The 18,062-nt window shown below is 45.8% G+C and overlaps 1 protein-coding gene across 9 annotated transcripts in view; it reads right to left on the bottom strand.

Annotated features, from left to right (window-relative positions):
* The window catches only part of LOC123764084 (bestrophin-3), an 80,744-nt gene that overhangs the window by 18,803 nt on the left and 43,879 nt on the right, over positions 1 to 18,062 (bottom strand). For all 9 annotated transcript variants that reach the window (XM_045751606.2, XM_045751616.2, XM_045751662.2 and 6 more), the window contains 4 exons: positions 15,260 to 15,370; positions 14,825 to 14,996; positions 13,120 to 13,249; positions 1,778 to 2,016 (listed from right to left, as the gene is read on the bottom strand). In XM_045751606.2, the coding sequence (XP_045607562.2) occupies positions 1,778 to 2,016; positions 13,120 to 13,249; positions 14,825 to 14,996; positions 15,260 to 15,370 (652 nt within the window). The remainder of the gene's footprint in view (positions 1 to 1,777; positions 2,017 to 13,119; positions 13,250 to 14,824; positions 14,997 to 15,259; positions 15,371 to 18,062) is intronic.

The following is an 18,062-nucleotide window of genomic DNA, read 5'->3' as shown; positions in this document are numbered from 1 at the left end:
AGCAGGAGGCCAGATTCAAGGTATCATTTGGGAGATGAAATTCTACAAGAGTCAGAGAGAGAGAGAGAGAGAGAGAGAGAGAGAGAGAGAGAGAGAGAGAGAGAAAGATCTGGGGGTTGATATCACGCCAGAACTGTCCCCTGAACCCCATATCAAGAGGATAACATCAGCGGCATATGCCAGGTTGGCCAACATAAGAACGGCATTTGGACGCTTGTGTAAGGAATCATTCAGAACCTTGTATACCACATGTATCAGACCAATCCTAAAGTATGCAGCTCCAGCATGGAGTACATATCTAGTAAAGCATAATAGTAAACTGGAAAAGGTTTAAAGGTTTGCCACCAGACTAGTACCCGAACTGATAGGTATGAGCTATGAGGAGAGACTACGGGAATCAAACCTCACGTCGCTGGAAGATAGAAGAGTTTGGGTGAAAATAATCACCACATAAATGATTCTCAATGGAATTGATAGGGTAGATAAAAACAAACTATTTAACACAAGGGGCACACATACTAAGGGACACAGGTGAAGGCAGTGATGTGGTGGAGGCTGACTCCATACACAGTTTCAAATGTAGATATGATAGAGCCCAGTAGGCTCAGGAACCTATACACCAGTTGATTGACATTTGAGAGGCGGGACCAAAGAGCCAGAGCTCAACTGCCCCGCAAGCACAACTAGGTGAGTACACACCACACACAGTACACACCACACCACCACAACACAACCTTACCAAAACCTAAACAGGAGCTGCAGTTAAGGCAAGAACCTATAAATAGTTGGAGACTCTCAAACGGGTGTTCAACTTTATAGAGATGCTAGCCATTCAAAAGGCTTTGGAACATGCTCTTCCTGAACACCGACAACATGTTATCATACATACAGATTCGAAAACTGCCATTGAAACCTTGCAACAAGAACACATATATGACAACATATATCTGATAACAAATGTCATATCAATAATGCAAACACTCAAACGTCAAGGCCGTTGAGTACTTATCAATGGGGTGCCAAGTCATGTGGGAATAATAGGAAATGACATTGCAGACAAATCTGCAAAACGTGCAACTAAGAGAAGAAATGTAAACATTTATACACCAAAGAGTCTATCACAAATTAAGAAAGTAATTAGAAACAGAGAAATGCAAAAGATGTACAGTGACCACAACACAGCAGTTGCAACATCAGGATCTGTGAGTTGGTACAAGAATTCAACCAACTACGAACCACTTAGTTTGATGAAAGGGAGCAGTAAACAAAAGAAGTACACTTACATCGTATCAGGTTTGGATACCTATGTGCATGGTAAATAGGCTTACAGGTTCTGGAAGATGAAAGGAAATGTCAACACTGGAAAAATGCCCGACAGACCACTGGAACATTATCTAACACAGTGCACAGTTACAAACCCATTAAGTTTTCAACTTAGATTCAACAGAGCAGAAGTTGTTAAACACATGGGACAAAATCTTACTGAAGCGACCATACGAGTCATAAATACTCATACTCCGCCCAAGTAAAACAGAAACAAGCAACACTTAGTGGGCCAGCCAGAGGCTTAGGGCCCGCACAGTGGGCCAGCCAGAGGCTTAGGGCCCGCGCAGTGGGCCAGCCAGAGGCTTAGGGCCCGCGCAGTGGGCCAGCCAGAGGCTTAGGGCCCGCGCAGTGGGCCAGCCAGAGGCTTAGGGCCCGCGCAGTGGGCCAGCCAGAGGCTTAAGGCCCACGCAGGACTATCCCTTAAAAAAAAAAAAAACCACAATGGCCCAACCTGGGTATAGACGAGCGGGATATTATAGGTATCCCAGCCCAACAGCTCGCCACAGAAGCCGCGGATCTTGATCAACTCATCTGTGATGGTCTTCTGGGCGATGTCGTCCCTGATCTTGCCCTCCCGCCTTGCCCGGTCCACCAGCTTGCTGGCCCACATGAAGGTGACGTAGGTCTTGTGCTCCTTCGTCTTGCGCTCCAGCGACTCCAGGATAGCCTTCTCGTTATCTGTCATGTATCCTGTCAAGGGGAAATGGTTGGTTATCCTGGGAAGGGGAAAATAGCTCGTTAGTTTGGTCTAGTGGGTGAATGCTGGCTATTTTATTGAACTGTGCATGGTTACATGGTGTGATGCGCAGTGTAAGGGTTAAACATGGAAGTGTGTGTGTGTGTGTACTTACCGAGTTGAGCTCTGGCTCTTTGGTCCCGCCTCTCAACGGTCAATCAGCTAATGTACAGGTTCCTGAGCCTACTGGGCTCTATCATATCTACACTTAAAGCTGTGTATGGAGTCAGCCTCCACCACATGACTTCCTAATGCATTCCATTTGTCTACTACTCTGACACTGAAAAAATTCTTTCTAACATCTCTATGGCTCATTTGGGCACTCAGTTTCCACCTGTGTCCCGTAGTACACAGTGTTTGTACTCACCTAGTTGCTGTGCTCACCTAGTAGTACTTGCGGGGGTTGAGCACTGGCTCTTTGGTCCCGCCTCTCAACCTTCAATCAACAGATTCCTGAGCCTACTGGGCTCTATCATATCTATATATGAAACTGTGTATGGAGTCAGCCTCCACCACATCACTGCCTAATGCATTCCATCTGTTAACTACTCTGACACTGAAAAAGTTCTTTCTAACGTCCCTGTGGCTCATTTGGGTACTCAGTCTCCACCTGTGTCCTCTTGTTCGCGTACCACCAGTGTTAAAAAGTTTATCTTTATCTACTCTGTTAATTTCCCCTGAGAATTTTGTAGGTAGTGATCATGTCTCCCCGTCCTCTTCTGTCTTCCAGTGTCGTGAGGTGCATTTCCCGCAGCCTTTCCTCGTAACTCATGCCTCTGAGTTCTGGGACTAGTCTAGTGGCATACCTCTGAACTTTTTTCAGTTTCATCTTGTGCTTGACAAGGTATGGGCTCCATGCTGGTGCCGCATACTCCAGGATTGGTCTTGCATATGTGGAATACAAGGTTCTGAAAGATTCCTTGCACAGGTTTCTGAAGGCAGTTCTGATGTTTGCCAGTCTTGCACACGCCCCTGATGTTATTCTTTTGATGTGGGCTTCAGGAGACAGGTTTAGCGTGATATCAACTCCTAGATCTTTCTCTCTGTCCGTTTCACGAAGTACTTCATCTCCTATTCGGAATCCTATGTCTGGCCTCCTGTTTCCACTGCTTAGTTTTATTACCTTACATTTACTCGGGTTGAACTTTAGTAGCCATTTGTTAGACCATTCCTTCAGTCTGTCTAGATCATCTTCAAGCCTCATACTATCTTCTTCTGTCTTAATCTTCCTCATAATTTTTGCATCATCAGCAAACAATGAGAAGAACGATTCTATACCCTCTGGTAGATCATTTACATATATCAGAAACAGTATAGGTCCAAGGACTGACCCCTGCGGGACTCCACTCGTAACGTCTCGCCAATCTGAGACCTCACCCCTCACAGTGACCCGTTGTCTCCTGTTACTTAGGTACTCCCTTTTCCAATGGAGTACCTTCTCTTTCACTCCTGCCTGCATCTCCAGCTTGTGCACTAGTCTCTTGTCTGGTAATGTGTCAGAGGCTTTCTGGCAATCCAAAAATATGTAGTCTGCCCACCCCTCTCTTTCTTGCCTGATTTTTGTTGCCTGGTCGTAGAGTTCAATTAATCCTGTGAGGCAGGACTTGCCATCCCTGAACCCATGTTTTTGTTGTGTCACAAAATTCATTTGTTCCAGATGTTTCCCTAGCTGTTTACACACAATTTTCTCCATCAAGTGAACAAATCCACACGGGCCGTGACGAGGATTCGAACCTGCGTCCGGGAGCATCCCAGACACTGCCTTAATCGACTGAGCTACGACAGGGTTAAAAGGATTGACATAGATTGGATTGACTGAGCTACGACAGGATTGACATAGCTCGGGTGCAGGGGGGGGGGGGTTGTGTAAAAGCCTGGTTTGTGCCTCGGAGAGGCTACGGGATCCAGTAAGTTCAGTAGAACTTCGGTTTCAACCCTTTTAACCCTGTCGTAGCTCAGTTGATTAAGGCAGTGTCTGGGATGCTCCCGGACGCAGGTTCGAATCCTCGTCACGGCCCTTGTGGATTTGTTCATTTGATGCATCACGTTAGTGTGATCTCTGTGTGTTCTCCATCAACTTGCATAGTATACAAGTTAAGGACACAGGACTGAAGTTCAGTGCCTCCGATCTATCCCCCTTCTTGTATATCGGGACTACATTAGCCGTCTTCCAAATTTTTAGCAGTTCCCTTGTTACCAGAGATATGTTATACACTATGGAGAGTGGCAGGCACAGTGCTTCTGCTCCTTCCTCTAGTATCCATGGTGAGATTCCATCTGGGCCGATAGCCTTTGTCACATCTAAATCCAGCAGATGCTTCTTCACTTCCCCACTGGTAATCATAAACTCCCGTAGTGATGTCTGGTTAGATATTCCCTCTCTTATCTCTGGAACTTGTCCTTGCTCTAATGTGAAGACCTTCTGGAATTTCTTATTGAGTTCCATGCACATTTCCTTATCGTTTGTAGTGAATCTGTCTGCCCCTTATCCTCAGTTTCATTACCTGTTGTGAGTGTACTCACCTATTTGTGTCTGCAGGATCGAGCATTGACTCTTGGATCCCGCCTTTCGATCCATCGGTTGTTTACAGCAATGTCTCCAGTCCTTTTTCCCAATTATACCTAGTTTTAAAATTATGAATCGAATTTGCTTCCACAACCTACTCCTACAGTGCATTTCATTTTTCCACTACTCTCACGCTAAAAGAAAACTTCCTAACATCTCTGTGACTCATCTGAGTTTCCAGCTTCCACCCATGTCCCCTCTTTCTGTTACTATTCCGTGTGAACATTTCGTCTATGTTCACTCTGTCAATTCCCCTTAGTATTTTATACGTTCCTATCATATCCCTCCCCTATCCCTTCTCTTTTCTATTGTCGTAAGACGCAGTTTCTTCAGGCTCTCTTCATTCCTCATCCCTCATAACGCTGGGATGAGTCTCATTGCAAACTTCTGAACCTTTTCCAGTTTCCTTATGTGTTTCTTCAGATGGGAACTGCATGATGAGGCGGCATACTCTAAGACTGGTCTCACGTAGGCAGTGTAAAGCGCCCTAAATGCCTCCTTACTTAGGTTTCTGAATGATGTTGTCACTTCTGCCAGTGTAGAGTACGCTGCTGTCGTTATCCTATTTGTATGTGCCTCAGGAGATAGATTAGGTGTTACGTCCACCCCCAGGTCCCTTTCTCGCGTCGTCACAGGTAGGCTGTGTTACATATTTCTATTAAGGAATACTCACATTAATGAACAATATAATATTGATCATGTTTTGTTCTTGCATGAAGGTATGTATATTTCTATAATGTGTCATATATCTTGGCAACACAGTTGAACAGGTGTGTGGTGGGGGATCTAGTCACATTGGCAACACAGTTGAACAGGTGTGTGGTGGGGGATCTAGTCACAGGTACGGGACGTGTGAGATTCGGGTCAACTTCCTGATAGAATACAAGAAAGCTTGTGTCGTGTAGTTGCTCACAATTTCCTCTTTATTATTCTCAATAAATATATGTGTTAGATATAAAATACATTACCTCTGTTAATGCATGTCAACTTGACCATTCATATTTAAGTTATTCAAATACCTTAACCCAATTATATTGCTCATTTAAATAAGTTAGTTTTATATAAATTTACAAATTATATAATTTATAAATTTATATAAATTTTTATATAAATTTAAATTAAAATAAATGTTATGAGGGAGCGCGAGCGGCGGCTTCCGACGCCAGTTTGAGTTAGTATTGGTGTCCATTGGTGTCTATTAATCTTGTTTAAATTACTAATCAAGCTGTCAATGTAATCAATCAGAGCTTTAATATAACAATGTGCTTTAATATACTTACTTATCTCTCTCATCTCATTTTTCTCTTGTAATGTATCTTTATCATTTATCAATTCTGATTGAAATTTCCTACTTAAAATTATCTGCTAGATTAAGGACCTGTCCGAAACGCTGCGCGTACTAGTGGCTTTACAAGAATGTAAATACTGTACTATCCAATGTATTCTCACAAACCCAATGTACATTCTTGTATATATATAAATAAATAATTAAATAAATAAATAGTATATGAGAGCCGTTCCTAGAGTCAACTGGTCTGATAAGTTTTGTCTGTTTATTGTATTTTCTGTATTTGTCTTAGTAGTTACAATTATCTGGCGAGAATACTTTATTATATTATAATACCTTAGTTGGCCATCTGATTACTGTTATACCTGAAGGTTAATATTATTTTGATTTATATATATAATTATATTATACACGTATTTTATATACATGTGTTTATTTGTACCTGGTGAAATTATTTAATTACTTTTGTATGGTACGTACTGATGAGGCAAAGTTTCTTTCACCCTGAATGCCCCTGTTACCTAGCAGTAAAATAGGTACCTGGGTGTTAGTCAGCTGTCACGGGCTGCTTCCTGGGGGTGGAGGCTTGCTCGAGGACCGGGCCGCGGGTACACTAAAGCCCCGAAATCATCTCAAGATAACCTCAAGATAACCTCAAGATAACCCTGGTTGAACGCCTTTTGATACACGTTTTTCCTCTCCTTTATCCCCTAGATAAACAACCTATTTTATTGACCCTGTAGTTCAACGAGCGGCGTGAACAAGACGTAACAGGCAGTTCCCCTTCATTGTGTACTGTCCCTTTGGTCTCCTATCACCTAGTCCCATTTCCACAACTTTGCATTTGCTCATGTTGAACTCCAGTAGCTATTTCTCTGACCATCTCTACATCCTGTTCAAGTCCTCTTGGAGGATCCTACAATCCTCATCTGTCACAACTCTTCTCATCAACTTTGCGTCATCCGCGAACATCGACACGTAGGACTCTACTCCTGTAAACATGTCGTTAACATGTGTTAGAAATAGATTTGGTCCCAGCACCAATCCTTGAGGTACTCCACTCGTTACTGTTCGCCAGTCCAACTTCTCGCCCCTTCTTAAGGTTATCTTGAGATGATTTTTGGGGCTTAGCGACCCTCGCGGGCCCGGTCCTTGACCAGGCCTCCTTTTTTTACACACCACCCAGGAAGCAGCCCGTAGCAGCTGTCTAACTCCCAGGTACCTATTTACTGCTAGGTAACAGGGGCATCAAAGTGAAAGAAACTCTTTCTCATTTGTTTCCACCTCCACCGGGAATCGAACCTGGAACCTCAGGACTACGAATCCGAAGCACTGTCCACTCAGCTATCAGGCGTGCTTACCGTAACTCTCTGGCTCCTTCCTGTTAGGTAGTTCCTTATCCATGCTAGGACCTTTCCTCCCACCCCCGCCTGCCTCTCGAGTTTGAATAGCAGCCTCATGTGCGGTACTGTATCAAAGGCTTTCTGGCAGTCCAGATATATGCAGCCTACCCAACCTTCTCTGTTCTGTCTTATCCTCGTTATTTTATTATAGAATTCCAAAAGGTTTGTTAGGCAAGATTTCCCTTTCCAGAACCCATGTTGATGTTCGTTTACAAACCTAATGTTCTCCAGGTGTGCAATCAGTCATAGCCTAAATATCCTTTCAAGTATTTTTCAGGGGATGCTTGTCAGTGATACAGGTCTATAGTTAAGTGGCTCCTCCCTATCACCTTTCTTGAAGACGACATTTGCCTTCTTCCAGCAACTGGGCAATTTTCCCGACATAAGTGATTCATTAAAGATCATTGCCAGAGGCATGCTGAGGGCCTGTGCTGCCTCTTTTAGTATCCACGATGATACTTTGTCTGGTCCAACCGCCTTAGTTGCATCCAGTGTTTTCAACTGTTTCATTACCTCCTCTGCTGTCACCTCTATATCTGATAATCTTTCATCTAGGGTAATCTCTTCTAACAATGGGAGCTGCACAGGCTTGGTTGTAAACACTCCTTGGAAACTTGCATTCAGTACCTCGCAGATTTCCTTGTCACTTTCAGTATATGCCTCCTCTGTCTTCTTTAGTCTTGTCACTTGGTCGTTCACCGACATTTTTTCTCTTATATGACTGTGTGTTAACTTAGGTTGCTTTTTCGCTTTGATGGCAATATCGTTCTCATAATTTCTTTCTGATGCTCTTCTTATGTTAATGTCGTCGTTCCTAGCTCTACTGCATTTGATCTCTGTCGTTTGTCTTCTGTACTTCCTCCACTCCCGCCTGCTGCTCATTTTTGCTTCCTGACACTGTCAATTAAACCATGGGTTATTATATTCCCTCCTGCTTTTTCTCTTTACTGTTGGTATAAATCTCTCTTCGGCCTCCTGGCATTTCTGTATGACCAGGTCCTTCATATCTTGGACTTTTTTTCCTCTAAATTCTTCCTTCCACTGCACTTCTTCCAAATAGCACAGTCTCCGTGGTGTAGTGGTAAGACACTCGCCTGGCGTTCCGCGAGCGCTATGTCATGGGTTCGTATCCTGGCCGGGGAGGATTCACTGGGCGCAATTCCTTAACTGTAGCCTCTGTTTAACGCAACAGTAAAATGTGTACTTGGATGAAAAAACGATTCTTCGCGGCGGGGATCGTATTCCAGGGACCTGCCCGAAACGCTACGCGTACTAGTGGCTGAACAAGAATGTAACAACTCTTGTATATATCTCAAAAAAAAAAAATAGTCCCTTATCTTCCTGTAGTTCCCTTTCCTGTAGTCGACTCTCCTTTCCTAGACCTCTTTTGTCCCTTGGTCGCAAGTTTGAATTCCATCATGTAGTCAAAGACTAGGACACAATGGCTGGCCCCTAAAGGTATTTCATGTTCCAAATTCTCCATGTCTTCTATGTTCTGGGTGAAACTCAGGTCTAATAGGCTCGGTGCATCTCCTCCTCTTTCCCTTGTGTCTTCCTTCACATGTTGTGTTAGGAAATTCCTGTATATAACATCTACTAACCTTGCTCCCCACGTTTCTTCCCCTCTTTGGGGATTCCTTGATTCCCAATTTATCTATCCGTTATTTAGGTCCCCCATGACCAGCAGCTTCGCTCTCATTCTGTGGGCTAATGTTGCTGCCCTCTGCAGTTCATCTATGCATGCCGTGTTGTTGTCATCATACTCCTGCCTGGGTCTTCTACTGTTTGATGGGGGATTGTAGATTACCAAGATCACAATCTTCCTCCCATCTGCTGTCAGAGTTCCATGTATGGAGATTGTGCTCTCATTGGTTCCCCGATTTCCCAGGTCTTCAAACTTCCATTTCCGCTTTATTAGGAGTGCCACTCCCCCTCCCTGTCTCTGTGTCCTCTCTTTTCTTATCACCTGGTACCCCCTCTGGAAAGATTGCATCTGAGATCATGGCATTTATTTTAGTTTCCACTATTACAACTATGTCTGGATCTGCCTCACTATTTCTTTTATCCCTTATCACTCTGGTACCAAAGGGCACCCTTTCTCTGGGGGGGGGGGCTGGGGGGATCCGGGGGGTGTCTGGGGGGTGACTGGGGTCTGGAGGGGTTCTTGGGGGGCGAATGGGGTCTGGGCATCTAGGAAGGTAGGTAGGAAGGTCTGGGGTAGTAAGGTCTGGGTAGGTAGGTCTGGAGAAGTAAGGCATACTGGGTCTGAAAATTAAGGAGGGTCTGAGAGGCACAGGGGGATTGAGAGGTAGTGTGAGGATGAGAGTCAAATAGAGGTTGAGAGGTTGGGGGAGGAGAGGGATAGAGGGGGGGGGGGGTGGGGGGAAGAGGGGAGGATGGAGCATGGATAGTGAGAGAGGGAGAGAGATTGTATTAGTCAGGGGAAACTCAGAGGAAGGTGTGGACATTGGGGCAGAAGGTGGGACGAGGGAAATGGAGGAAGAGGTGGAGGTGTCCCTATGTCCCCCAGGGGGGGGGTCCATGTAACCCACTCGCAAAGGGTGGGGGTCACATGGAAGAAATGGGGGAGAGGAGGGGTTAGGGCTGGGTGGGTTTTGGGTTGTTGAGGTCATGAGGAGGTCCTTGGACAGTGAGATGAGGAAGATGGATTTGAGTGCATTGGGGTCAGGAGGGGGACAGGGTAGTTGTTGGGGAGATAAGTAGGGGCAGGGGATGAAAAGGCTGGTTTGGGGAGGGTGTGACTTGGGAAGCAGTTGTGGAGTGGTTAGCAAGGGTGGTGTGGGTAATTACTCTCGAATGGGAAGAGTTGTGTCGTGCTGGTCGGCTCGCCCTGTGGGCTATCTGTTCATCTTTTGTCATGTATCTGTCAATATTCACGTTGTAATAGTTTTCGCTACCTCTGAGTAAATGTTTGTGTTGCAGTATGTAATCCACTGCCTCTTCGTTAGTGAACTGTACCAGGACAGGTCGTTTCTTGGTACAGTTGTAAGACCCAATGCGGCAGTGAATTTCCACCTCATTCCCTGCCATCTTGGCTCTAATATCTCTCAAAATCATCAATCTCCATCCTTTCCTGCCTCGATGATTCCTTGACTTGGAGTAATCCATGTAATATGATTGACCTCCTCCTCAATAAAGGACTGTCATGCTGGTCGCCCCTTCCTTGGACACTCCCCATCCCTCCTACACTCGCTACTCCATCCCCCACTACTCTCCCTTCCCTTGCCATGCTTCCCTTATTCCTGCCAAATTCAATTGCAAGCCGAGTTATTTGACTTTCCCCTGCAACCCTGTTCTTTCTGATTTCTTCCTGAATATAGTCCATAACCTTTTGTTTTCGTCTCTGAACCTCGTCCTATCCTATAGGGGATAGGATAAGTAACCCCGTCCGTCCTATACTATCTCGTCCTAATCCTGTATTTTAATAAAAATCTCACTTTTAATCCCCTGGATTAGATCCTCTATCCAAACTTCCCTCTTCTCTACAAATTTCCCTATCATCTTCTTCACAAGCCTATCCTCTTCTTCAATTATAATACTGCTGGACCTAGACACCCTTCCTGACCTAGTCATTGCTATAAAACAGCCTTACCCCACAGGCGGTCCAAGTACCTTATCACTCTGCTAAACACAATAGGCGAGTGAGTCTCCAAGCATCTCCCCCACGTGGTATAGTAAGGGTTGCCGCCGGGGTGAGGTCACGTCGGCCTCAGTTTGAGGCTGTGAGGTCACAGCGTGAGGTCAGCTCCACTCTTCACACTGCCACAATGAATTCAACACTTATTTTCAATTACGCTATTTCTACTGTTTTTCTTCACTTCCTTAGGGTTTGAGTCAAATTCCAAGTTTTTCATTCACTCGTATAAACTTTTTCACTTCGAAGTAGCCTGATTATTCCTCCCACTTCACTAGTCACCCAGGAGCTCCCAACCCACGTCCAACCACCACGACTGACACACACACGACTGACACACACACGACTGACACACACACGACTGACACACACACACACGAGTGTGTGTGTCTGTGAGTGTGTGCGTGCTTGTGTGTGTAAATGGTTTGTTAAGCATGGACGCGTGTAAAGATGACAACATTGACAATACATTCACCACTCAAACACCTTAACACTGTCAAACAAATATGATTAAAAACCTTCTCATCACTCTGGCTCTCCCTCCCCCCCCCCCTTTCAACAGTACTTATCAACCACAAGGAAACTCATCAACATACATGAATATATCTCACCAGTAAAGCAACATTCATCAACAACAATGCAAAACTTTCGCCTGCAACATGATTGTTGCTCGACTCAACGCCACAATCACCATGGCCTCTGGACCTTAACTACAGCCTATAATGAACTTGGTGAAGAGGTATGTATAGCGTCACTCCTTGATGTTATGGGACTCATACACTGGTTGATACCTGGTTGATGGGGTTCTGGGAGTTCTTCTACTCCCCAAGCCCGGCCCGAGGCCAGGCTTGACTTGTGAGAGTTTGGTCCACCAGGCTGTTGCTTGGAGCGGCCCTCAGGCCCACATATACCTGGTTGATGGGGTTCTGGGAGTTCTTCTACTCCCCAAGCCCGGCCCGAGGCCAGGCTTGACTTGTGAGAGTTTGGTCCACCAGGCTGTTGCTTGGAGCGGCCCTCAGGCCCACATATACCTGGTTGATGGGGTTCTGGGAGTTCTTCTACTCCCCAAGCCCGGCCCGAGGCCAGGCTTGACTTGTGAGAGTTTGGTCCACCAGGCTGTTGCTTGGAGCGGCCCTCAGGCCCACATATACCTGGTTGATGGGGTTCTGGGAGTTCTTCTACTCCCCAAGCCCGGCCCGAGGCCAGGCTTGACTTGTGAGAGTTTGGTCCACCAGGCTGTTGCTTGGAGCGGCCCTCAGGCCCACATATACCTGGTTGATGGGGTTCTGGGAGTTCTTCTACTCCCCAAGCCCGGCCCGAGGCCAGGCTTGACTTGTGAGAGTTTGGTCCACCAGGCTGTTGCTTGGAGCGGCCCTCAGGCCCACATATACCTGGTTGATGGGGTTCTGGGAGTTCTTCTACTCCCCAAGCCCGGCCCGAGGCCAGGCTTGACTTGTGAGAGTTTGGTCCACCAGGCTGTTGCTTGGAGCGGCCCGCAGGCCCACATACCCACCACAGCCCGGTTGGTCCGGCACTCCTTGGAGGAATAAATCTAGTTTCCTCTTGAAAATGTCCATGGTTGTTCCGGCAATATGAATTTTTTAAATTCATTGTGTCGGGGGACAGGAAGCCAGAGTGTATTCATACACGTTATGGTTACATCGAGGTCACCCCCACCCACCCCTAAGGGAGGAAATACTGACCCCGCCCAGGATGCAACCACACAGCAAGCTGACTGACTCCTGAGTACCTACTTACTGCTAGGTGAACAGTGGCTAGGGTGAACACAAGTGAACAGAGAAGTGGTCATTTCATGTATAGGGAAAGCTACCATGAGGAGACCCTAGGGGGGCCTCGTAGCCTGGTGGATAGCGCGCAGTACTCGTAATTCTGTGGCGCGGGTTCGATTCCCGCACGAGGCAGAAACAAATGGGCAAAGTTTCTTTCACCCTGAATGCCCCTGTTACCTAGCAGTAAATAGGTACCTGGGAGTTACTCAGCTGTCACGGGCTGCTTCCTGGGGGTGGAGGCCTGGTCGAGGACCGGGCCGCGGGGACACTAAAAAGCCCCGAAATCATCTCAAGATAACCTCTCAAGATAAGGCCAACCATAACCTAGGCCTACCATGAGCCAGGGAGGACCTACCCGCGTCAACAAGCTGCTGGTAGCCGGGGAAGTTCTTCTTGACCCCCGGGGCTATCAGGGCGAAGGTCATGAGGATGGCCAGGTTCACGTACCGGACCACTGTACACCGCATCATCCTGGCCCGCGGGTCCTGTGGCAGGACACACCGTCACTGGGGTCTGTTATAAGAGTCTTACAGGGGTCGTGTGTGGTGTATTGCGGTCTTACAGGGGTCGTGTGGGGTGTATTGGGGTCTTACAGGGGTCGTGTGGGGTGTATTGCGGTCTTACAGGGGTCGTGTGTGGTGTATTGCGGTCTTACAGGGGTCGTGTGTGGTGTATTGCGGTCTTACAGGGGTCGTGTGGGGGTGTATTGGGGTTTTACAGGGGTCGTGTGTGGTGTATTGCGGTCTTACAGGGGTCGTGTGGGGTGTATTGGGGTCTTACAGGGGTCGTGTGGGGTGTATTGCGGTCGTGTGGGGTATATTGTGGTCGTGTGGGGTGTATTGCGGTCGTGTGGGGTGTATTGCGGTCTTACAGGGGTCGTGTGGGATGTATTGCGGTCGTGTGGGGTGTATTGTGGTCGTGTGGGGTGTATTGCGGTCGTGTGGGGTGTATTGCGGTCGTGTGGGGTGTATTGCGGTCTTACAGGGGTCGTGTGGGGTGTATTGCGGTCGTGTGGGGTGTATTGGGGGTCTTACAGGGGCCGTGTAGGGTGCATTGGGGTCGTGTGGGCTGTATTGTGGTTCTAAAGGGCTCGTGTGGGATGTGTTGTGGTCTTACAGGGGTCGTGTGGGATGTGGTGTGGTCTTACAGGGGTCGTGTGGGGTGTATTGGGGTCTTACAGGGGTCGTGTGGGGTGTATTGGGGTCTTACAGGGGTAGTGTGGGGTGTATTGTGATCTTACAGGGCTCGTGTGGGATGTGTTGTGGTCTTACAGGGGTCGTGTGGGGTGTATTGTGGTCGTGTGGGCTGTATTGTGGTTCTATAGGGGTCGTGTGGAGTGTATTGTGGTCTTACAGGGGTCGTGTGTGGTGTATTGAGGTCTTACAGGGGTCGTGTGGGGTGTGTTGTGGTCTTACAGGGGTCGTGTGTGGTGTATTGAGGTCTTACAGGGGTCGTGTGTGGTGTGTTGTGGTCTTACAGGGGTCGTGTGGGGTGTATTATGGTTCTATAAGGGTCGTGTGGAGTGTATTGAGGTCTTACAGGGGTCGTGTGTGGTGTATTGGGGTCTTACAGGGGTCGTGTGGGGTGTTTTGCGGTCTTACAGGGGTCGTGTGGGGTGTATTATGGTTCTATAGGGGTCGTGTGGAGTGTATTGAGGTCTTACAGGGGTCGTGTGGGGTGTGTTGTGGTCTTACAGGGGTCGTGTGTGGTGTATTGAGGTCTTACAGGGGTCGTGTGTGGTGTATTGGGGTCTTACAGGGGTCGTGTGTGGTGTATTGGGGTCTTACAGGGGTCGTGTGGGGTGTGTTGTGGTCTTACAGGGGTCGTGTGGGGTGTATTGTGGTCTTACAGGGGTCGTGTGGGGTGTGTTGTGGTCTTACAGGGGTCGTGTGGGGTGTATTGTGGTCTTACAGAGGTCGTGTGGGGTGTGTTGTGGTCTTACAGGGGTCGTGTGGGGTGTATTATCACCACGTATGATCCTGTGTACTATACGTCACTATATGGCACTATATATGTCATGGGTGGGCCCGAACGGGTATACCCAGATACCCCCCACTTACCGTGCCCTGGATGTGGGTAGCGAGGTATATACAGAGGGTATCAGGCCAGGGTATACTGTTGTACATGCCCCACCACCTCGACACTATCAGGGAGACGTAGAAGCCCAGCACGAAGGAGATGGGTATGAGGTTCCGGAAGTGCCCGCAGTGTATCGACACCTTCTCGAATATCCTGGGGGATAGGTCGACATATAGTGAACAGGTCGACATATGTAGTTATTAAATAGACGTGTGTGGTAAATAGATCAATAGAAGGTGAAATAGAGAAGTAATAGATCTATATTCTCTGAACATACGTCAAAATTTTCATCTCAATGGGTTTTTATCGAATTATTTCCGTTTTCTCTTCATCAACTTCAGCCCAGACTGCACTATTTACTTAACTGCAATTCAGGAATTAATTTAATTGTTTGAATACATTGGCGGGCCACTCACTCTCTGTCATGTTCGTTGAGGCCGAACCTGTAGAGGAAGGATATGGCGTAGAAGAGGAGGATGTAGATCAACATGTCCTGCCACACCATCTTGTAGACGCTCCCCCTCCATCTGTGGGGGAGGCAGGGGGGAGGTTATATTGGGGTGGGTGTTTGGTCTGGGAGGAGGCTGTGTAGTGGTGGGGGATATGTGGTGATGTTGGTGGCTATGTGCTCAAGATATGTGGTGATATTGGTGGTTATGTGGTCAAGATATGTGGGGATCTTGGTGGTCATGTGGTCAAGATATGTGGTGATGTTGGTGGTTATGTGGTCAAGATATGTGGTGATGTTGGTGGCTATGTGGTTAAGATATGTGGTGATGTTGGTGGCTATGTGGTTAAGATATGTGGTGATGTTGGTGGCTATGTGGTCAAGATATGTGGTGATATTGGTGGTCATGTGGTCAAGATATGTGGTGATGTTGGTGGTTATGTGGTCAAGATATGTGGTGATGTTGGTGGTCATGTGGTCAAGATATGTGGGGATCTTGGTGGTCATGTGGTCAAGATATGTGGTGATGGTGGTTATGTGGTCAAGATATGTGGTGATATTGGTGGTTATGTGGTCAAGATATGTGGTGATGTTGGTGGCTATGTGGTCAAGATATGTGGTGAAGTTGGTGGCTATGTGGTCAAGATATGTGGGGATCTTGGTGGTCATGTGGTCAAGATATGTGGTGATATTGGTGGTCATGTGGTCAAGATATGTGGTGGTTATGTGGTCAAGATATGTGGTGATGTTGGTGGTCATGTGGTCAAGATATGTGGTGATATTGGTGGTTATGTGGTCAAGATATGTGGGGATCTTGGTGGTTATGTCGTCAAGATATGTGGTGATGTTGGTGGCTATGTGGTTAAGATATGTGGTGATGTTGGTGGCTATGTGGTCAAGATATGTGGTGATATTGGTGGTTATGTGGTCAAGATATGTGGGGATCTTGGTGGTTATGTGGTCAAGATATGTGGTGATGTTGGTGGCTATGTGGTTAAGATATGTGGTGATGTTGGTGGCTATGTGGTCAAGATATGTGGTGATATTGGTGGTTATGTGGTCAAGATATGTGGGGATCTTGGTGGTTATGTGGTCAAGATATGTGGGGATCTTGGTGGTTATGTGGTCAAGATATGTGGGAATCGTGGTGGTTATGGTAGTGAATATGTGGTGAATATGTGGTGACAGATAATAATATGTACATGTATTAACATTACACTAATTTATCAAAAAAAATTATTTTAATTTCCTATTAAGTATTTTGTAATCATAAAATATAACGTATTATTAAAAATATTAAACACATGTTTCTTTTATATATTCCTAAATAGCATAAAAATTTAGTATAATAATTTAATTAACTAAAACATTTTACTGGGTTATTGTTAAAGTTAATGAAACAGCATAAAGAAATATACACACTAATAGATGTATACACAATTTTCCGTGTATATTCACTGATTTTAATCTCGTCTTCGAATATGTCCAGGACTATAAGTATTCTTGCTGCTTGGTCATTAGGCAGTTATGGAGAGGTTAATGACCCTCCAGAGGTTGTTAGGCCTTTAGTCAAACCAAACATTAAGATGGTGTATTAGCTACACATACACTAGTGTCAGGGTTAGTCATGCACAAACCTTGAGGAAGCTTTTTATCATGTTTTATAAATATGCATAGTGTTGGTAGCCGCTGATTGGTTAAGAGGCATATGTGGCAGTCGCTGATTGGTAGAGAAGCATATGGCGAATGCTGATTGGTTAACAAGGATATGACAACTGCTAGTTGATTGGTTGGAAAGCATACTGCTGAATGATTCATTTAAGACGCATACGACAACTCTGATTAGTTTGGGGGGTCATGGCAACCGCTGATTGGCTAAGAAACACGGCGACCGCTGATTGGTTAATCAGCAGTCATAACCATTGGGCTGGTATCTACTTATAAAACCAACTACTTTAATGGGTAAGGATTTGATAAATATGTCTAGCAGTTAATCAGGCAATTATTTGAAAATCTTATGTTATGGCCGCTTATTGGTCAAGAGAATATCCATTATCCAACCAGCGGCCACCATAAGTCATTAACAAGGCTGCATAATGGTTTCCTATTGAACTAGCTGAACCTCAACCATTAACAAGGGATAATTCAAAAATAGTTTATACTGGTATTTGGTCATTTAAAGGCAATTGAGACTATGAGAGCGACATGGTGGGCGCTGATTGGATGATACATATCCATTCAACCAATCAGCAAGTGTATCGCTCGGAATAATATAGAATACATCTTCAGAGAACCAAAATCAAAACATATTAATGGATTAAATAAGTTATGGATAAAATAGTTAACATTTTCTAAAATATAATAAAATGAAGAGTAGGAGAGAGAGAGAAGCCTCATCGTCCTCTGTTGTTGACAAATATTATATAATTTGGCGCGAAAAATAATAATATATAATTTGGCGCGAAAAACAAGCGGGGAATTTTTAAGGCAAAGAAGACAAAGAAACAAATTACTTGTTATCAGCGGCGGAATATGGGTACAGTTTGTGACATATATTAATTATTTAATAATAAAATTATTAATGAGCACAGTAGGCGATCTATATAGGCACAGTTGGTGATATAGTGGCAAACAGATGCCTTGTTATATGTACACACACACACACGATATCTTGAGATCTTGAGGTTATCTTGAGATGATTTCGGGGCTTTAGTGTCCCCGCGGCCCGGTCCTCGACCAGGCCTCCACCCCCAGGAAGCAGCCCGTGACAG

This window comes from Procambarus clarkii, chromosome 5 (genome assembly GCF_040958095.1).
Source record: "Procambarus clarkii isolate CNS0578487 chromosome 5, FALCON_Pclarkii_2.0, whole genome shotgun sequence".
Taxonomy (NCBI): Eukaryota; Metazoa; Arthropoda; class Malacostraca; order Decapoda; family Cambaridae; genus Procambarus; species Procambarus clarkii.
The sequence above is the reverse complement of the archived record's forward strand: the minus strand, read 5'-3'. Positions and strand labels throughout refer to the sequence as shown.